The sequence below is a fragment of the Notamacropus eugenii genome, chromosome X (assembly GCF_028372415.1).
Source record: "Notamacropus eugenii isolate mMacEug1 chromosome X, mMacEug1.pri_v2, whole genome shotgun sequence".
NCBI classification, from domain to species: domain Eukaryota; kingdom Metazoa; phylum Chordata; class Mammalia; order Diprotodontia; family Macropodidae; genus Notamacropus; species Notamacropus eugenii.
Genome location: NC_092879.1, coordinates 77829022 through 77856325, shown reverse-complemented (window position 1 = coordinate 77856325; position 27304 = coordinate 77829022). Strand labels below are relative to the sequence as shown.

The 27304-nt window shown below is 43.4% G+C and overlaps 1 protein-coding gene across 1 annotated transcript in view; it reads right to left on the bottom strand.

The window, feature by feature from the left end:
- The window catches only part of LOC140516128 (sodium/hydrogen exchanger 2-like), a 132103-nt gene that overhangs the window by 16680 nt on the left and 88119 nt on the right, over positions 1-27304 (bottom strand). The window contains exons 11-14 of the mRNA XM_072627103.1: positions 19942-20008; positions 10017-15647; positions 5854-5990; positions 2766-2938 (exon numbers count right to left, since the gene is read on the bottom strand). Of these exons, the coding sequence (XP_072483204.1) occupies positions 15517-15647; positions 19942-20008 (198 nt within the window). The 3' untranslated portion in view covers positions 2766-2938; positions 5854-5990; positions 10017-15516. The remainder of the gene's footprint in view (positions 1-2765; positions 2939-5853; positions 5991-10016; positions 15648-19941; positions 20009-27304) is intronic.

Genomic DNA, 27304 nt, shown 5'->3' with positions numbered 1-27304 from the left:
TCCCAAAGCATTCAACTAAGTCTGTCACACTCTCTTTGTGGACAGGATAGAGAAATATGAACTACAGTAGAGCAAAGTTAGATAAAGTCAAAATAGAACTGATGAGCAGATTCAGAGTAGTTAGGATAGGCTGATGAAGAACTGAGGAAGGTCTCCAGTGGAATGCCTCGGGGATCTGTCCTTGGGTAAGCCTTTTTTGGGTGACATAGATGAAGCCAATAGATGGTGAGTTTGTTGAATTTACAGATGAGAGTAAAGTGGAGAGGATTGCTAATGATTTCTGGTGGCATTCGAATCTAGTCAAAAAACATTTATTAAGCGCCTCCTATATGCCAGGCACTGTGCTAAGTGCTGAAGATACAAAAAGAGGCAAAAGACAGTTCCTGTCCTCAAAGAGCTCACAGTCTAATGGAGGAGACAACAAGCAAACAAATACATACAAACAAGCTATATATAGGATAAATGGAAATAATTAAGAGAGGGAAAGCACTTCTTAGGTGAGACTTAAAGGAAGTCAGTAGCAAAATATAGGAAAAGCATTCTAGGCATGGGTATAGTCAGAGGAAAAGTCCAAAGCCAAGAGTCAGAGGGTCTTATTCATGGGACAGTCAGGAAGCCAGCGTCACTGGATCAAACAGTATGTGTCAGGAAGTAAAGGCAGGAGCAGGCTAGGTTAGGAAGGACTTTGAATATCAAACAGAATTTTATATTTGATCCTGGAGGTGACAGGGAGCCACTGGCATTTACTGACGGGGGGGGGGGGGGGGGGGGGAGGGAGGGGGGGGCGGGGTTCACATAATCACACCTGCGCTTTAGGAAAAGCACTTTAGTGGCTGAATGGTGGAAGGACTGGAGTAGGGAGAGACTTGAGGCCAGCAGACCCACCACCAGCCTATTGCAATGGTGGTCCTGTCAAAGAAGAAAAGGGGGCTTATTAGAGAGGTGTTACAAAGGTAAAATCAATAGGTCTTGACAACAGATTGGATATGAGGTTGGGAGGCAAGAGACAGTGAGGAGTCCAGGACTTCCTTCAGGTTGTGAGCCTAGAGTATGAGAGACTGGAAGGATGGCATTGCCTTCTACAGGAGCAGGGAAGGTAATAGAGGAGGAGAGCTTAGGGGAAAGATACTGAGTTCTATTTTGGACATGATGAGTGTAAGTTGTCTTCTGGACGTCTAGTCTGAGATGTCTGAGAGGCAGTTGGAGATGTGAGATTGGGAGTCAGCAGAAAAAGTAAGACAGTAAAGCCAGATTTGAGAATCATCAGCATAGAGATAGTAATTAAATCTATGGGAGCTGATGGGCTCACCAACTGAAGTAGTATGCAGGGAGAAAAGAAGAGGACCCAGGACAGAACCCTGAGGGACATCTATGGTTAGAGGGCATGATCTGAAGGAAGATCCAGCAAAGGAGACAGAGAATTATCTGAGATACAACTGGAACCCTGCTCTTCCTGACACCAAGTCCAGCACTGTTTTCTGTAATTCACATGTACATGGCCAGACAACAGTTCTTGTGGAAGGGACCTAGGAGCTCAATATGAGTCAACAGGGTGATGCGCTATTGTGCTCTTAGGTGAAATTAATAGAAATATAGTGTTCATTATGAGGAAGATGATCATCCTCCTGATTCTTCCTTGTTCGACTATACCTAGAGTATTTTATTCTATTCTGGGCACCACCTTCTAGGAAATCTCATTTCCACCTTATCTAACCTTCTAGGTGAGGCATGGCAGCTGCCTTCAGGCACTTAAAGTAGAGATATATGTGTATATGCATCTACCTATGTGCATATATGCATATATACACACATACACACATACACATACATATACACATACACATACATATACACATACACACACGTTTATGATTAAACTTTTTTCTACTTGACCTTAAAGGCCATAACTGAATAAGTTACTTTTGGTCAGGTTATACCCTGAATTTTTTCAAGATGTGGTCCCAGCGCTCTCCAAACTGGCATTTTGAGTCCTCCACAATCCCTTACTTTATAGTCAAATTTCACATTATTTTCTTTCACACATTCTCTGTGCCATTCAAACTGGCCTACTATATTCTCCTGTATGTAACATCACATTTCCTCCCTTTGCACCTTTGTCTAATTGGTCCCTCAAGTCTAGCATACCCTCCTTTCCTCATCATCTTCTTCTAGTAGAATCCCTAGCTTCCTTTAAAATACATGTCAGAAGTCAACTCATACATAAGGACTTTCCCAATCCACCCCACAGCACCTGCAACCTCAATCTTGAAATGACTTGGTATCTACAGTCAGTTCTGTTATAACTTGGCAAATAGGCACCAAAAAATCACTGAGATATGAAAAATCATGCAATAAAAACTGTAGGATTATTGGGAAAATGGGGTTAGGGGCACAACACTCAAAAACTTGGTCAGTGGCACATAAAAAGGGAGGAACCAAATGAAAATGGTAGCCTACTTTAATCCATGTTAGATGGTTAAGAAATACAGAAATAGTGGCAATGGCCTCAGGCTACTGTTGGGCCCACACCTTGGCTCCCATGGGGTCCAGACTGGCAAAGTTGATGGCTATCATGTGAGGGTGGCCACCATGGGCAGCAGCTCCAGGAACTGGAGTGAGAGAGCAGGGCCAGGCCTAAGTTGTGCATGTGAAGGGGGGGAAGGAGGTAGACTATATGGATTCAGCCTAGTCCCTCTCAGCCCACAGCTCCTTGGGCACCAAAAGATACAGATACGATAAATATGACCCATCACTTTGAAAAATACCTGAAGTTTGCTTGTGGAAGTGGGTACGGGAAGGGCTGCAGCTTGTGAGTTCTTCTAATGTGGTGTCATCCATTCTCACAGATAACCAGGATGTGCGGTGAAGTGATGTCGTTGGGAGATGTCAGAGGGCCTTGTGTGCACTTGGGGCTCTCTTCTCTTTCATGCTGATGAAACTGAACACAAGTAAATGCTCAAGTTGCATTGTACTCAAATTGTTCCCTAATATATCAGTCACGGTGAAACACATTTACACCTTCAAAACAAGCACTGTAGCAGAAGTGGCCGTATTCTGTATTTTCTTAGCAATGGGCACGTTATGTTTCCACAGCAGAATATAAAATCCTCAAGGGCAGCTTCAGCATTTAGCACAGGGCTTTGCATAGTGTAAGCATTTAATATATATTTATTAAACTGAACTAGGACCAACGAGTGGAAATTGCAGAGAGGCAGATATGGCAGATAAGAAAGACCTTTTTTTAATAATTAGAACTCCAAGTACAACGGGCTGCTTTGGGACAGGCAGGTGCTGCAGGTCATCACACAAAGACTGGATGGCCACGTGCTGGGGATGTGTCAAAGACATGCCTGGCCTGCAGAACCCTCCCATGTTCCTCACAAATGCGAATCTGTCCAGAACCAACCAACAGGACAAATCTAGCAAGTTGCTCCAACGTGAAAATGCCAAGAAAAGCAGAGGGGGCCAGCGGCATCTTTACAGCTACAGGAGGAGCGGAGGGACCCTTGCTTACACAGCGAGTACAGGTGGGAACGACAGGACCTACTTTGTGCTCCCTTCACGTGGGCATGGTGACTAGTGAAGTGCCAGGAGGGCAGCCAGGAGTGTTTCTGCTTCAAAGAGTAATGCTAATTGTTCAAGAGTGCAAATAAAAGCCCAAATAACTACAAAGCAGCTCTCAAATAGGGCCAGGTGCTCTCTCTTCTTCAGCCATTTCAAAGCGTCCTCGAGGCTGTTCATTTTCTCAGGAACAAATCAATTCTCATCACCTCAGAGATGGAAATTAGGAAATGCCCCTCCTCCCAGCACCCTGGTTCTACAGATGTGAGCTTCTGTTTGCCCAGCGACTGCGACACTGCTTTTTGAATAGCCTTTTGGCAAATGACAGGAGCAGATGAATGTCACAACGCTGTCTCACCCTGAGATTCTTACTTCTCCCCCAACATGCCCTCCTTAAAAGAGCAGGGATAGGGTCCTTGCAAGCTCTGCCCCCAGAGAAAAGCTCATTTGGCCTAGGGTACAACTGGGTTTCATCAGCAGGGGCTCCCTGCTTGGAGCCCAACCCACCCAAACCAGCTTTTTCCTCACCATTCACTGACACACAGACAAGAAACTGTTCTTTGGACCCAGGCCTCAGCAGGCAGGTTCCAAAGTACAGACACTACCTCCAATAAGGAGCCAGTTGGGAACAGTGTCCCAGTGCTGCTGGCCACAGTCTCCCTGGGTCAAATGGGCCTGCCAGCACTCCAGCGGTAGAACTGAATGGGTTTATTCGGTCAAGAACGTGCCCTGGCCAAGAAAAGCCACATGGCTGGAAGAGTTCATTAGGCCCCAAGCATGCTTAATGCCAACTTTGTCAGAAGCTTATATCTATCACAGAGAGGCGAAGTATGGGCTGATAATGGCAGCTCAAATTTAGAGGGGGCTTCATGGTTTGCGAATCACTTTGCCATACCCACCCAGCTAACTGCAACTGCTTCCCTTCTCCTGTCCAAAGCCACCCTCCATTTCAGTGTCACTACTGGCCACCTTCAACAGACATCCTTGTAGAGAGACGAATCCTTCCAGAGACTTCCCTTTCTGATCTTGGCTACAGGAGAGAATGATATTTAACTGACAATGAGAGCATAGGTGTCCTTGAGAGCCCAAGGGTGCTGATAGCATGTTCTGTATACATACCTATACATAAATATATATACACACATATATATGTATGTATGTAGAAATATATGTATATATAACACATTCATATAGTGCCTACTACGTGTCAGGCACTGTGCTTCAGGGTATTATGATGCTGAATCTTCACAACAACCCTGGGAGACAGATGCTATTATTATCCTCATTTTACATATGAGAAAACTGAGGCAAACAGTGTCTGAGGTCAAATTTGGACTCAGGTTTTCCTGACTCCAGGCACAGCCCTTCTATCTACTGTGCAACCTAGTTGCCTCTGACTGAACGGTAGAGTCTGAGAAACTGTGGTTCCATTTCAATACTCACAAGCTGTTCATTATCACCTCCCTCACATGCTGTGTGCGAATCAAATGAAATGATGCAAAGTGCTATCTAAACATGAGCTATTATTATTGTTATAACATGACTTAAAACGAGAGTGAGGCTGGCGCCCTTGCCTAGTCCTCCCTCACTTAAATCCAATTCCCTTGCATATCATGGCATCACCTCCCTGATGTCATGGTTGTCCTCCAGAACAAAGGACAACCAACAACAGGGTTTCAATATTCAAGAAATATTCATTTCTAGTTAATGGCCTTACAAGTCTCATTGAGTATCCATTAATAGTACTGATCACAGAGAAAGCAATCAGCTTGCTACCTCTCTTCTCACGGACAATAATGAATGAAGGTCTCTAGGACGTTTTCCAAGACTCCCAAAGTACTGAAAGGCTAACCCAATCCTCACGGCGATGTCTACACTCTATCCTCGGACTCCTTGAGCTTGGCAAGTCCACTGGATTGACAAGAAATGAAACCAGCACACAATTTCACACCACTAATGACGGGCAACAGACCAGACTGAATGCCCTTGGTGCTAATTTAAGCCATTCTACCATCAAATTGTTTCATTATGAGAAGCCAAACTTGGATGCCAGTTCCTCTATTCCCAGAGAAATTTAAGATGAGTCCAAGTGGACTCTCTAAACAGACACCAGACTTCATGGTTACACATCATCAAGATGAATCTGGAAAACGTTATTAGTGCAAAGGCCCAAATGCATCTGAAATGCCTTCTGGTCCAGGCCGTCCAACCAGGACTTTCGCTGCAGACCTTGGGATAGGGAGAGAGCAATAGAAAGTAGCAGGGTTGTCAAGTGAGGAAGGATGACCTTACCTGCCCTTGGTGCATTCACTCATCATCTTCAAAGTTCTTTTCATGTTTCTCTCACAATTCTGGCATCTTTCCTTGATCCCACTGGGTGAATAGCTCAGATATTCCTCTTATCCATTCCACCATTCCAGGTTTGAGGTCTGTGAAGGGGGAAGTGAAGGTAGTTTGTGTATTCTCTCAATTGCCCTTCCCCCTTCCACCTCATTTGCACTGAACACCTTTTTTCCTAGGCACTGGTAGTCCCCTAGTATTAAAAGGACCAGAGAACATCTTCCAGAACACTAGTTTAATAATAATAACAATAGCAGCTAACATTTCTATGGCACCTACTGTATGCCAAGCATTTTATAAATATCTCATTTGATCCTCACCAATAATCCTCATTTTGTAGGTCTTCTATGGAGTATTTACGGAATGACACAGATGAGAATGGCCTGGGCAGAGGACATCCACAGATGAGCTGTGGTCTGTCCTGGGAGACCATGTATCTCCCAGCATCTAAGTATCTCCCAAGCCAATACTCCCTCTTATTCCCAATGGACCACCTTTTTTTCAAGTCTTAAGAGTGTTATTTGATTTTCTTTATTTTCTCTTCTCCTGTGTAATAGTTAATTCAATAAGCTTTTTCCCTAATTGGGGAGAAAACAAACAACTATTTCTAAACAAGATATACACAGGATAAATTGGGGGAGGGTCTCAGACGGAAGGCATGAACATTTTAGAGGACCAGGAAAGGCTTCTTGAAAAAGGTGGGACTTTAGCTGAGTCTTGAAGGAAGCCAGGGAAACCAAGAGGCAGAGATAAGGGAAGAGAGAGTTTGGGCATGAGGAACAGCCAGTGAAAATGCCCTGAGTCAGCAGATGGAAATGTCACATTCAAGGAGGAATACCTAGAGGGTAGAAGATGGAAGAAGAGTGGAAACATAAGAAGTCAGGTTACAAATGGTTTCAAAAATCAGATAGTGGATATTATTTGATCCTGGAGACATGAATGTTTAACAGAGTGGGAATTATTTACCAATCAGTTATTTGTGTAGTCAGACCACTGACTTGTGACAATACACAGCAAAATCAACACCAGGTTAGAAGAAAGAATAAAGATGAAAACATATGGTATCCAACTAAAATAGCTCCAGTCTAACCTGTTTAATCAAGCTCTTGATGCTAAAAAAAAAATGAGAAGTGGATAAGGGAACATAACACAGATAATCATCATTTTCTATAAAGGTCTAGCCAATGACAAGGCCAAAAGAGCCTAGAAATCAGTGAAGCCAGCAAAGAGTTGATCTTTGCCAAATAGAGAGATATGACAGCCAAGCGCAACATCAGTTTAGCCCATTGGTTCATTTGCAAAAATCTGTAGAAGAGCGGAACGTTGTTAGTATCCTCTCTTAAGTCAACAAGAAATGGTGGAGAGGGAAAACAAGCCTGCAGAAAACATGGTAAAAGACCCAATTAAATCAGATCATTCTAAAACACTGGAGGATAAAAATGGAAGCACAACAAATGTGAAAAATGGAAAAGATATTACAATATTTTGATAATAAACCCTTTTCTCCATCATTGGCAGAGGAGTTACTACATTTGGATTCCAAGAGTATAGTCCCTATTGTGCTCAATGAGGAAAGTGAAATAGAAAAAAACTCCTAGCTGGGCCAAACCAAAAATACCCAGAAGATGCCAGTGCTAGAAGGGACCTATTTTGAAGGGTATTGGTCAATCAATCATGAAGATATCTGAAAGAGGGAATGATATCAAACAACTGATAAAAATCACAAACGGCATTACTACTTTTTACAAAAAGCAATTCAAAATGGCAGATATGGAAGCAGCCAGTCAAGATGAGAGTTTAGTTGTGGGTCACTCCAGGGAAAAGTGATTAAAGGGTTTGCAGAACTGCCTGGTAGAGTGAGGGAGAAAAAAGGATGACATGTGTTCTAAGTCACAGTTTGGCCCAAAGAGCAATCCTCCAGCCCAGTGGAAAAGCATACAAGCTGGCTGGCAAGGCTCAGACTCTTCTTGCAGCATCCCTGGAGGTGAAGTCCCCAGGGAAAGCCGTATACATGCCATGCCTACATACTATGTCTATATGTACAATGTACATATACCATGCCTAGAAATACCATGCCTGATACATACCATGCCTACACATACCATGCTTACACGTACAATGCCTGACACACAACTCTGATGGAAAACATTGACAGTGGCCCATTCCAGCAGCTTTTTCTAATCACACAGTAGAACTACTTTCACATGGTTTCTGTCCTAGAAATCTTTGCTAAGCAAAGGCATCAGTGATTAAGAACCTCCAGAATGAAGGCTGAATCCCCCTTCTCCTCCCCTCCCCTCCCCTCCCCTCCCTGCCGGATGTTTCTGGTAAGCATCTTTGAAGACTGAGCAGTGAGGTGTGACTTGGGGAAAGAAGATGGTGCCCCAAGCATCTTAATGAAGCGAGCACTTTGTTTTCTTGAGAACCATGATTTTTTTTTTTTGAAAGAAGATAAATAAGAGCTTCTGGCAAAAGGGATTTCTCTCGTTTTTTTTCTTTGTGGAAGCAAATTCCATTGCCTTGTTCAAGATATCATCAATATGGTCCAAGTTACCCTGGGTTCTTGATGTTTTTTTTTAAATGTCCTACCATGTGCTCAAGCTGGGCAACGCACACTTTGAAACCATCCCCCTCCTTTGTCTTGCTCTGGTTTCAGCTCATTTTCATAGCCAGGTAGAGGACTGTCTTCAGTTTCATATATTACTTATTTTCCATAATTGTCTAACTCCTGTTTCTTTTCATCTATTCATTCTTGAAGCAACTGCCATTCCACCCACAGCAAATTTCCCCATGGCCTTTATATCTTGGATCTTGACAGAGCTCTGCACAGCCATTGTAACAAGAGAGGAGGGAGGAAAAGGAGGAGAGGAAAGGAAGACAGGGGAGACAGGTGAGAGAGGATAGAGAGAAAGAGAAAGGAGACAGAGAGAGAGAACTAGAAAGAGACAAAGGAAGTCAAAGAGGGAGAGAGACAGAGATACAGAGGAAACAGAGAAAGAGACAGTCAGAGATTCAGAAAGAGAGAGAGACAGAGGAGAAGAAAAACAAAGAAAGAGAGAATGAGAGAGAGAGTCTTTTTAAGCAATCTTTGTGAACTTTTCAGGGAATCCAATCATTAAAATAGACTTCCATGAAACCATGGACCCGAAACAACTGCACAATGCACAATACTAGTATGAAACCACGTACGTCTGAAACAGTTTTTAAAGGATAAAAACCCTGCCAAAAATGCATTCTCCACACTCCAGCCCAAGCATTTAACAGTTCTCCCCCAGCTGTAAAGTTTTTCAAGACCACCAACAATGGGTCCTCACAAAGCCACTTAGAAGTTTCCGAGTTGGTATTCTGATTTAGGATTGTGTTGGGGCCACAAACTAGCTGGAAAACACTTCCCCAAACTCCCAACCAGTTCATAGGACTTTGCCCCCTCAAAAATATATTTATTTTTAATCTCAACCATAACTTTCACAAGGTGAAGTTTGGGGCAGAGTGAATCATTGGAAAACCATGTAAAGAATCAGGTCTGGAACTGATGCTGAGTGAAAGGAGCAGAACCAGGAGAACTTTGTGCACAGCAATGACCACAGTGTGCGAGAGTTTTTTCTGGTAGACTTGGAATTTTGTAATAACGCAAAAACTTCTTATAAAAAAAAAATCCCAAAGGTGGTTCTCAAGACAAAATGCCTTCCACACTCAGAGAAAGAAATATAGAAGTCACTCACAAAATGTACCAGATCATGTTTGTGTATGTGTATGTGTTCGTGTATCATGTTCTGATTTGTTATACGATTTCTTTCATTTATTTTAGTCTGACTACATAGCATGACTATAGTGAAAATATACTCAATAGGAAAGTATATGTAGAATCTATACAGAATTGTATGCAGTCGTGGGGAGGGAGGGGGGTAGTGGGGGGTAGGTGTGGGGGGGATAAAATCTCAATTGTATGGCAGTGATTGTTAAACATTAAAAAATAAAAAAATAAAAAAAAAAAAAGAATCAGGTCTGCTTGGCAGATTGTGACACAGAAATGAGCCTGAAAAGCAAGCAGGGAATTCTGCGAAAAGCTCACGATGAAAGAAGTTCCCACGTCACCCTTATAAAAGCTCCCTCACCTGGTACTGGTTCAGAGTTTCTTGGAAAAACACCCCAAAGTGCTGTTTCAAGAGAAAACATGAAAAGATATATTAAGATTAATTCATTAATGTTTCTAGCACCACCACTACCTCCAAAATGAGAAAAGCACAATTAATGGTCAAAATACCACAATAAGAAATTGCTGTATGAGCAAAAAAATAACATTAATAACTAAGGCAATGGTCTACTTATGTCAAGTAACTGGATGGAAACAAAATTCCTAGGAAACCAAAAAATGTAGAGAGTCCTTCAGAATTCGTAAGATTCGATGTTTGAGACATAAGATTTTCAGGCTAGAAGAACCCCTAGCTTAGCCCTTCCTTTTACAAATGGGGAAATGGCTATCCAGAATTGCCTAAGGTGGCCCAGCTAATTAATGGCAGTGTTGGAGCTAAAGTCCAGCCTCCCAGCAGAAAAGGAAAATGGAGAGACGAATGACAGAGCGTTTATTGAGCAATCACTATGGCAGGGGATGGCAATCAATGAGGAAAAGAGCCATGCCATCCTTGTTTTCTCACTTTCCCTGACACTGTCTGAGTGTTTGTCTAAATTATTCCAAATTCAAGGAATATAACATCTTTTCCATTTGTCTGGCCTACACTCAAGGTCCTTCCTTCCAGCAAGCCCATCTAATGAATGGGAACCATTTCCTTCCCTCCTCCTCCTTCCACCACCAGCATGATTCCTGACTCCCTGGTGCACGTTGGTACATTCTATATTACTGTGGCTGCCTTTCTAGTCTCTCTTGTTACAGGCAAAGTCCCTGCAGACAGGTGACATTACATCTTTATATGCAACATATTTAGAATTACCCATGGGGACTCAATGTGTAGAGTCAAGCAGCAGTCTGATTCGGTTTATTTCTTGGGCTCTCCACTGCCATCTTTCTCTGGTGTCTCATTATGGTGTTTGGGTTTCCCTGGGCAATTACAGAGGGATTGCCAACTCTGGCAAGGCCGTCACCAAGCTGGAAAAGCTGCATGTCTGTTCCTGAAGGACCATCTAACAAAGTGCGGAGAGGCTTCTCCCTCAAGGGTTAGCCACCACAATATGTGGAAAGGCAGAGCACAGAAACCCCTGTACACCATTTACTAAAGTGTGGAGGCTTTGGGAAACCTGGGCTCAGCCCTGGTGGAGGGATGACTCCCACCCTAACAGCCCCAAATTCTTCAAGTAACTAAAGCCAGGTGCTAAGAAACAAGTGTCCTGTAAACCACATCCAAACTTACAGTTCTCAAGGTGCTGACTTCCCGGCCCATCCCATCACCACTGTCACCCAGAAAGCAAGACCGCCTTCCTCCTCCTGATCACACATCCAGATGTGGAGATCTCTCAAAGCATCGATGAGAAATGGGGAAAGAAAAGAGCATGTTCTAGTCTGAGAAACAAAATATGTGACTGGCTGGTTGCCACCTGAGGGTGCTAAGAGAAGGCCTTCAATGCAAAGGCACCTGCAAGGAGAACATGGACACCTGCACAGCTCAGGGAAGTGGCCTACCTATTCCACAACCAGCCTCCAGAGTCCCACAAGCCTCCTTGAACCGTGACTTGAGTCAATTTCATGACACTGCTCTTGGTCTGGCATAGTAGACTTTGGCATTCCGGTATCGCAGGTTGTGACAGATGAGAAGAGGGACTGAAAGGCTTTGAGTATTCAAGTGACTATTTAAGTAAAATAAGGGGGGATCAGGACCCCTATAATTGCAATTGTGAACACAGTGACCTACTTCCACAAAGTAGTGAGCTGGTTTTGTGCAAGGAAATTTAGCAGAACTGAATGTACATAATGACTTAACAGTTAACCCTTGTGTTTATACAATACTTTAAAATGGTACAGCATATTCACATACATTTCCTTGTGTGGGCCTCACAACAACCCTGTGAGGTAGGTACTACAGGGATTACTCTGCCCATTGCCCAGATAGAGAAACTAAGGCTCAGTGCAGAGAGGCTGAGTGTTGCACATGGTCATAAAGCTAATAAGGGACAAAGCTAGAACTCAGCAAACAGAGAAGTGTGGTGCAGGGCAAAAGGCATGTGAATCATAATTTGTGAAGCATCTACTCTAGGCCAGGCACTGTACCAAGTACTGGAAAGAAGAACGGATTGGGGGAGAGCGGGGTCCTGCTGGCTCCATCCCTTCCTGCCTCTGTGACGGGGGGCAAGTCACAGCCTCTTCATTTCTGATTGGAGTTTCCTTCCCCCACCACTGTGAAATGAGAGGTTTACACTAGATCCCTGCTTCTATTCCTTTTTAAACTGCGAACTTATGAATCTTGGATCAGGAAGGGAGCTTGAAGCTGTCCAGGCCGGCCTGTCCCTGGCTGTTCTGCCCCTGACCCTTCCAGGGGTTCATCTGGTCTTTGCCTGAAGACCCGGAGTGAGGAGAATCCCACTACCTCCTCGGGGGGCTCATTCATCTCTAGAGACACTTGGAGTTTGTGACAAATTCAATTTTGTTTCTTATGGCAAACCCAAGTCCACTTCTTTTCAACATCCACCCCCTTCTCTCCTCTCTCTTTTTCCCCTCTATCACACACATGTGCACACACTTTCCTCTCTCCCCACTCTCTGTTGCTCTCTCCCCTCTATTACTCTATCACTCTCTTTGTCTCTGCCTCTCTGTGTCTCTCTCCCCCCTCTCTATCACATACACACACATACACACAAACACACACATGCACACACACTCCATATTGCGTCACTAGAGAGTTTTAAAGCAAAAAAAAAACAAACCCTGCCATACAATATTTGATTATGACAAGAGAATTGTCTCTGGCTTCTACAATTCAAACAAAATTAAATATAAAGTCTCGGAAAGTGCTAAGGTCTAATTAATCAGAACCAGAATTATCCATCTAACCTAGGGATAAAAAGGTTTTTTAAAAGGCCCTACCTATGTTAATGTACATAATTACTATGTGGAAGAGGTCGAAGGAGGATCTCTGATGTGAAAGAATTGAGAGAAGAGGCATCTTCAAAGCTATGTGACCCTAGGCAAGTCACTCCACCCCTAGAAGCCTTAGTTTCCCCATCTGCACAATGAGGCTGATGGACCAGATGGCCTTGAATGCCCTTTCAGCCCTGAATCCATGATCCTCTGGAAAAGGAGAATAATATTGGCTCCAGAAAACCAAAGAGATCCACCTCTCTCTTTTAGGTAGACCAGACTGCACACTCTGTCAGACATGTTCACTAGGAAGGTTTGTTTTGTAAAGATGATTTTCTTTGTTACAAAGGAAGAAAGGCAGGGCATGGCACAATGAGAGTGGTATAAAAAATACCACAAATTCCAGAAGAATCCGTGATTTTATCAGTTTAGGGAATTCCTCTCAAACAATGCAGAATATAATGGCCTACAATGTAGCCCATAGGTCTGGAAAGTTGCCTGTGGCACAGAGAAGTTAAATAAATGACTGGCCCAGGGTCATACAGCCAGTGTTTGAAGTAGGATTTGAACTCAAGTCTTGACTCCAAATCTAGCACTCTATTTATTATGTAATGCTGCTTATTATAAAAAAGAAAAGCATACAAAGAAGTGTGAAACTATAACATCCCTCCCTGGCTAGAGAGGAAAACAAGGCAAAGGATACAGGCTAAAAGAGATAGTACTCATACTCTTACAATTCTAGTAGAAAGAACAAGAAAGCTGGAGTAACAAGACCTAGTTTAAATCCCAATTCTACCACTTCCTAACCTATGTGACCTTGGAACAGTCACCCAGGACCTCAGTTTCCTCATTTGTAAAAGGAGCAAGTTGGCCTGGATGGCCTCAGAGAGCTTCTTGATCTATGGATCTCTTACTTTGAGAGGGGATGAGGAGCACAAACCTCTTTGCTTCCTTCACTATCCTGGAAATTCATGATTTTGTAAAGGAAAAAATCCATTGGTGGCCAGCCCTTTCCAATTCTGACAACCCTGCCAAGACTCAGACTAAGAAGTCAGTCCCATAATTCAGTTGACTCAGAATGAGAGTAGGAAAGGACTTTAATCCAACCTGCTCATTTTACAGATGAAAAAACGGAGGCTCAGAAAGCAAAGCCAAATAGCTAACAAGGGGGAAAGGCAGGATTTGAACACAGATTGCTGAGTTCAGTGTGGTGCTCCCAGGCCACAACTCTTCTCTATTCTATCACACAAAGACCCCTAGAGTTAGGGTAGATTTGGCCCTCGCTTCCAAAGCTATAAGGTGATGATTAAAGGGAAGAATAAATAATGCAGTGGGTCAAATGGAAGCCAGGTTTGGATGATGATGACATTGTACAATGAGGATGTTCAAATCAAACATGCTTTGGCTAAAGCTTCCCCTAAATGGGAAACACGGATAGTTGTACACACAGGTAGACGACAGAAGGTAGAAGAAGAAGTAGAAGTGTCCCATGTAGGAATGAAGGGAGAGAGATCATTTTGGAGCACAGACGGAAGAGGTATCGAATGTCATCTCATCCAGTCCCCTCATTTCACAGGTGAGGAAACAGAGTCAAAAGAAGAAAGGGACTTTGTCCAAGGCCACACAGCTGGTGAGCGTCAAAATGGGGACTTAAACCCAGATTCTCTGGTTCTATTCTCAAGCCTCGTTCTACTGCCCCATCCTAGTCAATCTTACAGCCTTACTTCTTAGGCTCAAGGCAACCTCCAGCAGTGTGCTTCTAAGATGACATTGAAGGCTCTCACTCCAATAGATCGCAGCCCTCCCTCAGTACCATTACTCTCATTGTTTTTGTGATTCTGACATCACAACAGCCATGGAAGGGAGGTACTGCTGACATTATCCTTACTAAAGAAAGAGGACTTGGTAACTAAACATGGTCTCAAAGCCAGGAAATACCAAAAGTGAGATTCAAACCCAGGTATCTCCTGACTCCAACACCAGTGTTATTTCTACAACAACACTGAACCTTTTCCTACATTTTAAATGACATGTGTTTCCTAGTTCTCATAAACTACTGAGAATGCCCTCTTCTTTACTGGAAGCTCGTAAGACACCTCTGTTCTCTCGCCTTCAGAGAGTCTCACTGACCTTTCCTCTTGAGCTTTTATTTGTCAAACATTTTGCCATTTTCCTTAAGTCTTTTCTGAGCTCTCCCTGTCTGATTCTATAGTTCTGAAATTTGAAGTTCCAAATAGAACACTGAATTCTCATAATGGCCCAAGTTAGGCTGCTTATCATGGTTGGCAGCTGCAAGGGAAGCCCATGATGTAATTTTCCTACAGATGTAGCAGACCACATCTGTGTGGATGTCTCCTTGGGAGCTTCAACTTCCTATTTTATTTTTTAATGAGATTTAGCAAATCTATAACATTGTAAGTTACAGACAGATTGCCATCCTGCATCAGCGAAGGGATCTTTCACACGCTTGGTGAAATTACCAGTCCTGACCTTCTTTCCACAAAAAACAAAAAACTATGTGCTGCATAATTGGGCAAATAAGTACACAACAGTTCCATGGCATCAAAGGTGATCCCCAAGCTTGATCTTTATAATCTTTGATCTTGGTCTGTTTCTTCTTCATCAACCCATTCCATGCCACTGAACTTCGGAAGAGTAATGTAGCATGTTGACTTGGATCGGCTGCATTTCACGTCAGGAACTGCTCTAGGATCCCCTACTGGAAAGCAGAGGAAAGGGATACCCATTAGAATTTCTGTTCTTAAGTCTCTCCTGGAATGATAAAGAATGAGAGCAAGTCTTGAAGAGATTAAAGTATCTCAGTGTTAGAAGGGACCCTAGAGGTCATTGAGTGCAAGCCAAACTTTTCTAAAATATCCCTGGCAAATAGTCATGATCATTTGCTTGAAGACCCCCAAGTGGCAGGGAGCCCACTGCCTCTGAAGGCAGCCCATCCCGCTTGTGGCTAGCTCTAGTGGCTACGGATTCCTTTGTGACATTAAGCCTCTGAGATCTCTTCATTTTGCCAACTGTGCCTAGCTAGGGATTGAAGAGGAGAAGGCAAATGAAGAAGGAAGGGACACTTCTGCCTGTCCCCAGGTAGGAGAGAAGACAGTAACTGCTGTCAAGAGCTGAAAAAATGACTGCCAGAACTGCTAATGGCCCCTGCCTCTGGATAGTGCTGAGAAAGATGACTGAGGAAATAGACCTGGAGTCCCTACAAAGAAAATCCTGTTGAAAACATATGAGAGTCTAAAGAGTTTCCAAAGAAGCTTGCCCAGTACCTGGGCAGAAATAACAATAACAACAAAACAAACCCCTGCTGAACAGCTCAAAAGACCTGAAATAGGTCATTCATCTGAGGAGAGGATACGGCTTAGCAAATGCTCCTTGGTGACCACAGCAGAACACAACTGTCCACTGGGCAGGTACCAATAAAGATGCATATCATAGACTCTCATGCACTCTTTAAGTGACAATACAGGGTCACTTGAGCGAGATTATACTTCCATCCTTTGAGGGATCCATGATTGAAGGGAATGTTGCCACTAATAGTGCAAATTGCAACTCATCCACATCCCTTGTCCTCCTCCCACTACTACCACTACTACTACTACTACTACTACTACCACCACCCCTACTACTACTACCACCACTACTACTACTACTACTGCCACCACTACTACTACCACTACTACTACTACTACCACCACCACCACTACTACTACTACCACTACTACTACTACTACTACTACTACTGCCACCACTACTACTACCATTACTACTACTACTACTACTACCACCACTACTACTACTACTACTACTACAACTACTACTACTACTACTACCACTACTACTACTACTACTACTACTACTGCCACCACTACTACTACTATTAGCTAACATTAATGTAACACATACTACTATATGAAAGGCACTGTGCTAAGCACTTTATAATTATTATATCATTTGATCCTCACAACAGCCCCACGAGATAGGTGCTACTGTTATGCTCATTTTATAGATGAGGAAACTGATTCAGGCAGAGTTAGTTAAGTGCTTTGTCCAGAGTCACACTGTTAGTAAATGTCTGAGTCCAGATTTGAACTCCCTGACTCCAAAGCCAGGTTCTCATAACTGTACCACCCAGCTTCCCATAACTACTCATGAGAAATTTTTGCCTATGTCTTCTGCTAAATGTTCCATAGAAGACTGAGTCAACAGATATACTGGGGGGTCACCTTCTAGATCTTTGGCTAGCTACCCATTGGTTATCCCTCTCTCTTACCACACAGCTGGCCCATCTTCTTTTCCCTTTATCTCTCGGCCACTTTTTGAATGACACTTGTATGTGCATTTCTTATATACTCACATCCCCTACATAGCTTTCCATACAGCCCTTGAGTCACCTGCAACTTTAATTCTTTGTCAGCTGTGATATTCCATGCTTCACCTCCACAGAGCAGTGCCAGGAGAATATTGATATTATAAAAACGAGAGAAGTATGGGATAATTAAAAGCACTATGCACCTTCTAAAAGACAATCCAGCTCACTTTCTTCTTCCTGTTTAATTCTGGGCCCAACTAATTGTCCACCATTTCCAGGAGCTCACTGGTGTACAGAAAGCTTCCTGAATCCACCTTTCAAACGTTAGTCATGGAAGGGCTCTGCAGAGCAGTGAGAACACTTCATTGCAGGCACTGGTTCCCCACTCCACATTTCTGGGCCTCCTTTGGCACCATGGGGATTCTCTCCCACCTGAAACGTCTCATCGGAAAAGAATCCCCTGCCTAGATCTTGCCAAGAGGAAGAAGGGATTGAATTAGTTGACAAGAAGGTGAAGCTTCCCAGGTCTGTTCACATGAGAGGTGAGAAGGACAAGGTAAGAGGTCACCATTTGCTTTCTGTTGCCTCCTGGTTAGTGAAAAGTTTGAGAGAAAATTTAATATCATAAGCCATTTATCCATCGATTGTCTCCATGTGTCTAAGGTTTCTGGTACAAGGAGAACAAATTCACAGCTGTTTAAATGACTTCAGGCTGGAAAGAATTCTTTTGAGAGCAGTACAGAGAGAACAAACAATGCTCTGCTTGCTGGGCTGGAGCCCAATGTGTCTGCTGGACATTCCCCAGAAGTGGCCTCGGGGCTTTGGCACAGGTGGCTCGTTGCCCCATCTGCAGGAATGCAGCCCTCCTCTCCTCTGCCACTGGGGAGGCCTCGCCTCCTTCAAAGTACAATCCTGGGACCACGTCCTACATGCAGCAATGACAGTCAGAGAGTTACAACAGTCTACAAAGCACTTTACAAATAATACCCTGTTTGAGCCACATGAACAACCTTGGAATTTTTCCCCATTTTACAGATGAAGAAACTGAATCTGAGAAGGGTTTAAGGGACTTGACTCGGGTCATACAGCTAATAACCAGTTATGTGTGGTAGTAAGAAGCATAATTCACACTCAGGTCTTCTTGACACCAATTCCAGCACTATCCATTGTGCCACCTAGTCAATTAATTTTGTTTCCTAGGAAACTCTAAATATGAGCACCTATAAAAGGAAAAAACCCAAGAGATACTTTCTTTGTGGACAGGATCTAGACCTTGAGTGGACCAGAGGGTGGTCTGCATTCAAATCCTTCCTTGGGCTGCAGAGAAACTATGAGGCGATGTCCAGACCCATACCTAGGCCTTCTGTTGTTGTTGTAAAGCCATTTCAGTTGTGTCTAACTCTCTGTGACCCCATTTGGGGTTTTCTTGGTGAAGTGGTTTTCCATCTCCCTCTCAAGCTCACTTTACAGATGAGGAAACTGAGGCAAATGGGGTGAAGGGACTTGCCTAGAGTCACACAGCCAGTAAGTGCCTAAGGCTGGATTTGAACTCAGGAACATGAATACAAAAGGCATGTCAGGTTAACAATTAAATACCAAAATCAAGACAATTTATCAGTCTGTTAACAGTGTCCATTGTTGACAGTACAAGAAAACCCACTGAAGTCACAGGATACACTTTACAAAGATAACACTTTTGCCAACAGAAATTATTGGTGAAAAGTACATTCACTGTTTATATAGACATGCCACCATGGCAGTGGTTCCTTAACTGCATGTAACATATATGCACAGCACTTATCTTCCTATACAAAGATGTCATTCCTGATCCCCTTGGTCAAGCATGCACTTCCATTTGTTCTTCTTCCTCCACAGATGCCCTTTTCCAAAGCCTCAGTTGTTGTAGCATAGCAGTGACCCTGGTTCCCTGCAAGCTATGTTGGTGGGGCATGATCCTGGGCAGGCTTCAAGAAAGGGCTGCTGGTGGATGTCATGTCACATCTATCATGTCTATCATCTGTAGACCAGCCTAGCAAAGTATGAAGAAGAATCACCAGGTTGACTATGGGGTGAGTCCTTTATTTCTGGCTGTAGCACTTCATGAGGCCCTCCATTAAGGCTTGCATGGGGTTTGATCTTTGTGAGCAGAAGGGGTCGTCTCACTGAAGAAATCACAGGTCCATGAAGTACTGACACACCAACACGTTTACTGATCCATCCAGTATCTTACCTAGGATCCCCTGGGACCAATGGCATGTGGACAGTGGACCAAGAGTTCAGGGTGCAGTCTGTGGCCAGGGCATAGAGTAATGCTAACTGGTCCACATGGGAACCAAACTTGGGACTTTGGACTCATTAGCACTATGTTCTAACCCAAAAAGTCATCCACCCTTAGGTATGCTAAATACACATATATTTCTCAACCAAACTAAGACAGACTGAGAAGAACAGATCATGAGACAAATGTGATCAAGACTTAAAAAAAAAAAAAGACAAGGTCCTTAAATCAAGTTCCATGCTAGTCCATGTACTATCACTTGTGAGATTTATGATTGTCTGCATATTGTGTCAGGAAAATCAGAATGCCTCAAGACAATGGGCCTAAGCAGGTGGAAGGGCCGATGGGGAAATCCAGAGAGGGAAAGGAGGGTAGGAAATAGCCCCAGTTAGAGGGCTTTAAACTTACCAGTTAGAGATTGGCACCGCTTTGACTTCACTGGGTAGCCATGATGAGCTAAGAATTCCGCAGCTTTCTAGAAAGAACAAAGAACACAAATGATCCTTCTCCCAAAGGTAGCACACAAATCAATTCTGCATCTATTGCATTCAAAATAAAGATAGAGTTCCTGCCACTTTTTTCATTTCTCAAAGTTTCTTAGAAGGTATGAAACCCCAAGATAAGATATGACTTCTCAAAAGACCCCAAAGAAGAACATTACACAAACGTCCAGGAAGAAGGGGATGAAAATCTATTACTTATTCTTTGAAAGCACCTCTGCAATGGATGAGTATGACTGAACAGCAGTGATCTGGTGAGCTCAGACAGGAGCTGGAGTGAGAGGAGACCACCATCTGAAAAAGAACCTGAGTAAGTTAAAGATATCATCTGTTTGGGTGGAAAGCAGAGGCATAAACTGAGGCACTCTGCCCTTCCAGCTTCCTGGGGGAGAGCAGGAAGGCTCAACCAGATCCTTTAATTTTATTATATAAGGAAAAAGCCATAACACAAAACTCTATGTGGTATTTAGGAAGCATCACCTATTTAGGTCAATGATCATGGTCATCATTATTTAACTTTTCTATCACACTCACCATTTTGCTCACAAATGAAGCCAACATGTCAGTGAGCATTTATTAGGGGTCTATTATTTGTGTAGCACTGTTATAAACACTGCTGATACAAAGAAAGAAGTCCACAGTTGAATAAGGGAAGCAACATGCAAACATGTATTTGGACAAGAAATAGATGGGATAAATGGGAGTTAATGTTGGAGGGAAGGTACTAGCATTAAAGAGAATCAGAAAAAGGTTTCTTGCACAAGGTGGGAATTTAGCTGGGACTTGAAGAAAGACAGGAGGCAGAGCTGAAGAAGGAGAGGATTTGGGGGGGCTAGAGTATCTTTGAGGAGGAACAGCCTGGAGGCCGGAGTTACTGTATCCCAGAGTAGGTGGAGGAGAGTGAGGCATAAGAAGACAGAAAGACAGGAGGGACTGGGTTAGAAAGAGTTTTAAAGGCCAAACAGGATTTTTGGTTTGATCCTGGAGACAATAAGAAGCCATTTGGGCTGACTGAATGGTGGAGGGGAGGAGGTAACACGATCAGACCTGCACTTTTAGGAAGATCAGTAGAGCATGGACTAGAAGGGAGAGAGACTCGAGGCAGGGGAATCAAATAGCCAGTCACCGCAGTAGTCTAGGTGGTCCTTGCCAGGATATTAGCAGTGTCAGAAGAGAAAAGGAGGTATGTAGGAGAGTTATGAAGGGAGGAAGGTCAAGACTTGGCAAGTGATTGGAGGGAGGTAGGGTCAGAGGAGGTATTGGAGATGACACCCAGGTTGTGAGCCTGGGTGACAAGGAGAATGATGATGACCTCAATGGCAACAGGGATGTTAGAAAGAGGAGAGGAGCTGAAGTGAGAGAGAATGCATTCGGTTTTGTATATGCTGAGTTTAAGATGTAAGCAGGATATCCAATCAGGCAGTTAGAGGTGAGGAAGGAAGTTAGGGGTGCACGAATAGATTGGACAATCATCAGCATAAAGATGATCATTGAATCTATGGAGGCTGATAAGATCAGGACTGAGCCTTGGGGAACACTTGCTGTTAGTGGGAAGAGCCAGCAAAAACAACTGAGGAGCAGTCAGGGAACCAGAAGAGATCAGTGTCACAAAAACTTGAGCAAAATTAATGTTGACGAGAAGGGGTGATGGATAGCGCCCAAAAAGCAGAGACGTCAGGGAAGAGGAAGGCCACTGAATTTTTTAACTGAGAGATCATCAGTAACTTCGGAGAGAGTAGTTTCAGTAGAATAATGAGGCTGGAAGACAGAATTCCAAAAGTTTAAAATAGAATGACAGAAGAGGAAGTGAAGGTAACGATTAAAGACAGCCTTCTCAAGGAGTTTAGTCAGGAAATGGAGGAGATATTGAACAATAATTAGCAGAGGTGGGTAATTCAAATGAGAGGTTTTTGAGGTAGTGCACAAGTACTATCAACCCTATTTTGCAGCTGAGAGAACATGGTATCGATGTGGGAAAATGACCAGTCGATGAATACACAGATACTGTCAGACAGAGAATTCAAACCCAGGTCTTTTCATTCTCAAATCATACATACACTCATGCCAAGAAAAGCCCTACAGAAGGACCCCTCTCCTCTCAATTCCTGCCACCATACCTAAACATCCATACTCAGTGCACCAGGATTTTTCCAGTCAGAAGGGTTTAAGTCAGAAACCTGACACCCTGAGATTCTCATATATGTAAGGGTTTGAGAGAGAACCACTCAGAGGTATCTTGCTCTGTGAGTTAATGAATTCAATTTGATTCACCAAGCTTTTACTAAATGTTTATTGTGTGCAAAGCCCTTTTCTAAGTCCTAGAGATACAAGCATGCAACAATCCCTCCCACCGATGTGCCATCATGTTCCACTGATTCTATCTATTTGAACATCATCGATGCTATGTGACAGCATTGGAGCATCTCCAACTCATCAGAGATAGCTCTTCATGAATACCTCCGGCACCTAGAATATGGTTTAAAGGACAAAACAACAAACATATATTCTCTAATCAGGTCTGAAGATAGACAAAAAAGAATTGCCAGAAGCCACATCTAGAGGAATCAATGACTAGACATGGGACAGAGACAAATTTCAACACAAACCAAAGTAACATCATTTTGGCCAGCGCCACAACCCTGAATATGGCTCTAACATTCTGCTCACTGTTATCCGAATCAGCCAGCAGGCACATACGCCAGCACCTTGTGTCTCAAAAAGAAGGCACTGGGGGGACTGACACAAGCCATGTTTCTGTGATTTTCTTCTACTCTCATGAGAAGATGGTGCCACACAATTGAAGAAACAACATGAAAAAATTTCATCTTTAAAGAGGGAGTTTCTTGTGAGTCAAGGCAGGGGAAAGGTCAAAAATGGCAGGTAGTTTAGCAACTTTTCTTGCCCCCAAAAGGGCAAATATATCTCACACACAAAGAATGCCCTGAAATTGAATCAAGGAACAAAGAATTCCCATAATGGACAGGTACCTCACCCCCACTCACCTGCAATAAAGTCATAGCCCCAAAATAAATAAGAGCTCCCAGTGTCCCCAATGATGCTCATGTGACCACCAACTAATATGACCATGTGATACTGTTTGAGCATGTCCCAACAGGTTTACTGACATCAAGGCAATAGCCCCTCACCTGGTCGTTTCCAGAAACTAATCTGCCTAGAACATCTAGATGCAACAGTTATTAAGTTATTATGGGTAGTCAAGATATATTAATTCAATTCAAAAACTCCTCAGAGAGATTTTTATAGGATCATAGATTCTCCAAGGTAGAAGGGATCTCAGAAGCCATCTAGTATAACTCCTCCCTGAATAAGAATCCCCTCTACAGTAACTCCAACAAGTGGTTGGTGAGCTTTTTACTGACGACTTCTAGGAAGCAGAACCCTACTCCCTTCTAGTCCAGTCCAGTCCACAGATGGAAAGTCTGACCAAAGGTAAATCTGCCTCCCTGCACCTTTTTCTCACTGCCCTTGTGTCTGCCCTCAGAGACCAAGTGGAACAAGGCTAATCCTCTTCCACATGAAATCCCTTTAAATATTTGAAATGGAACTTTCCCTTGACTGTTTCAGCTTGGCAGGGGTCTCCAGGCTGCTTTTTTGCTGGGCTAATGGCTTTTTACAGAAATCAAATAGCAAGACATTTTCTTGACCATATGTTGGAAACGTCCCATGAATGCTCTCAGAGCAGGACAAGAGCAGGGAATACTTGTTCCTTAAGACTGATGTCTCCATCTTAGATGTCTCTTAGTGAATGTCCTGCTCTTCTACTCCATCCCTGACTATAGCTTTCTGGGAAAATGGTGTCAGTTCCACTAGGCCCCAGCTCCTGGCTCCCCACAATCCTGATCAAAGATCTACCAGTCCTCAGAGAGCATTGGATTCCTCTGTCTAATGCTATCAATGCCTAAGAAGTAATGATATCAACCTTCTTGTAGCCTCAACATGTCTTTTTAGAGGTTGAGAATACAGAAGGCATCCGATTCAATTCCATTCAAAGAGCATTTATGTATTTATTACTGTGAGCAAGGTATCTGAAAGACTAGAGCAGAGCAGAGGGATTCGCTTTGTCCTGCCCTCCCCTATCTATTCTCTGTATAACCTCTTCTCCATTTCAATACTGTGAGTCCCAGTGTGTGATAAAATACCACAAAAGGCAAAGAGAGCCTGGGCTGCATTAGGAGAAGCAGAGTGCCTAGAATGAGGGCAGCAATAGGGCCCCTGGGCAGGCTAAGACTCAGATACCACGATCAGCTCTGGGCACCACATTTTAGAAGGAGCACGTGGACAAAGTGGAACATTCCAGAGAAGGGACACTGGGAAAGAGAGAGGGCTCTTCTGCGTGAGGAGTGATAGAAAGAGCTGGGGATGTTTAGCATGGAGAAGAGAAGACTTAGGAGGGGCATGACAGCTGCTGTCAAGCATCTGAACAGCTGGCATAAGAGAGGGATTAGCCTTGTTCTGTCCGAACTCTGATCACAGACCCATGAGCAGTAGGGATAAGCTACAAAGAGCCATTTTTAGATTGGGTGCGGGAAAGAACTTCCTAACAAGGAAAGTCATCCAACACTATCTCTGCACTAGTGGCTCTGCCCTATTTGCAGTTTTTGTGCAGAAGGCTAGAGGATCATTGGATGGAGACATTATTTCAAAATGAAGTGTTAACTAGGAGACAGGGTACTGGACCTGGGGGTAAGGGAGGCTTGGGTTCAAATATCTTCTGCCCTGAGCTGTGTGACCACAGTACAATAAGGGAGAAGAATAACTGGAGTGGCTACCTCACAAGGCCATGTGAGACTCAAATGAGAGACATATATAGACAGTATTTACAAACCTTAATGTGTACAATGGAAAAGTTGCAGCTGTTATTAGAGGATATTCTCAGTCAGGTACAGATTGACCTCAAAGGTCCCTTCCAGCCTTGGGATTCTGTGAAGCCCCTGAAACCCTGAGGGTCTCTGCTTCTTCACCCTTAAAACACCAGAGTTGGACTAGAAGATGACCACTAAGGTCCCTATGGTAGCCACTTCTCAGTGACTATGTCCTGTAGACTCCTCGTAGACATGGGTTGGACTAGAAGGCCTCTCTAGTCCCATCCAGCTTTCAAATTTCTGTGATTGTGTGAGTGATTTACAAATGGACTAATTCCAGCAAAGCTGTATCAATGTCATTTTCAACAACTCATTCATTTAATATATAGAAATATATATGTACAATGTATACACATATACCCATATATGTGTATATATTAGGGGGGCACATAGTAGTTACAAGTCATCAGTCTTGACATTGCAAGGAATACAAAGAAAAAATGAGCTTGGTGCTGCCCTCCCATGGCTCCCAATTCAGTAGGGGAGACATTGAGACAAGTACATAAATGACATAACATAAAGCAGGACATGACTACAATAGTCTGGCACTCTGGTCACTCAGAGACACAACCTAACTTTGATATATGCAGAATGAACCTTCTCAAGCATGCACACACAGGCATCACACATGTACATGTGCATACACCCAAATAAAATTGCCATCAATGTACCGCTATCAGCACACATGAACACCGTGGATAGAGCCATAGCTCCCTGATAAGCAGGTCTGCAACAGCTCAATTGCCCTACATGGGTTCAACAAATGTTGTATAGTCCACACAAGTTCACTGCATCACCATCTCTCATGTAGCATGTGGTCTCATATCAAGATACACGATCCAGCCAGAGCCAGGTGTCCGTGCCTCGGGCTAATCTGCAGTCAGTAACTTTCGAGTGCCTTTCAACAAAGAACATTAAGATTGAACATAATTAGCATTCCCTCCGTCAGTCGCCCCAACAGCTGCCACAGTGCGTCATTGCCATTCACTCTTTGGTATGTAACACACAAAACTACCCAAGCAAGGGAACCAAAAATCACTGCTCCATTTCTAAACCATGCCAAAGGCAAGAATGGGGCCTCTTCCATAGGCGGAAGGAGTCCTGGGAACAAATGGGAGTTAATAATATAGCAGTACCTACTGAATCTGATTAAGAATGGGGCAGGGGGGGCTGCCGTGGAGCAAGGAAGAATGAAGGCAAGAGATATGGAATAGTGGAAAACTGAGAATTTACCAGTACAGATGTAAGATAAAGAATGGAAGACGTAATTATAAATGTTGGTTAAATGAGTGGGCCTGAGGTCACTGATAGTGTAGTACAGCTCTGAACTTGGACAGAGATTCAAATCCAGACCCTGTTACATATGACCTTGGACAAATCCCTTCACGTTTCTGGGCCTCAGTCTCCTTCTCGGTAAGATGAGGAAGCTGTATTTAATGATCTCTAGAGTCTGTTCCAATTTTAAATCGAGTCATTAAGTCAAGTTAATAAGCATTGGTTAAAGGCCTACTCTGTGCTAGGAACCTTGCTAAAAGCTGAACACATAAAGAAAGGCAAGAACAGTTCTTACCATCAAGGAGCACAAATTCTAATGGACAGACAATATGATGATACCTAGATATGTACAAGATCTAGACAGAGTTGATGGATGATAATCTCAGAAGGAAGGTACTAGCAGCTGAGGGTTCTGGGAAAAACTTCTTAAAGAAGGCAGCATTGGGGCTGAGTCTTGAAGGAAGGTGGAAGTGAAGATGGTAAGCACTCCAGGTAGGAGGGCCAGCCAAAGGCTCAGAGAAAGGAAATGGAGTGTCACATACAAGGAACAGCAAGTTAGTCTGTGAAGCTGGATCATAGAATGCATGGAGGGGAATAAGGTACAAGACTGGAAAGTTAGGAAGGGGATACTTTAGAAGGAACTTTAAATGCCAGAGGACTGTGAATAGGGAGCCACTGGAGTTTACTGACGAGGGGTGAGCAGGATGACATGGTCAGATCAACACTTGGCATCTGCACTGATGATAACTAGAGTGAAGAGGCAGGGACTGAAGCCTGTTACATTAGGAAAGGCAAGATGTGACACAAGCCTGTGCCAGAGTGATAGATGTAAGTGGAGGGGAGGGCATAAACAAGGGATGCTGGGAAGGTTAAATGAATAAGGAAAGATTACATTAGGCCACAGAATGGACATGGGAGGTGAGTGGGAGTGAGGAGTCAAGGACGGTATTGGGTTGTAAGTCTGGGTGTCTGAGAATATGATGGCACTTTCGATGGTAATAGGGAATGTAGGAAGGGGGGAGCATTGGCAGGGGAAGAAAATGAGTTCAGTTTTGAAGATGTTGACTTTAAGATGCTTATGGGGCATTCAGCTGAAGATTCTGAAAAGCCAGT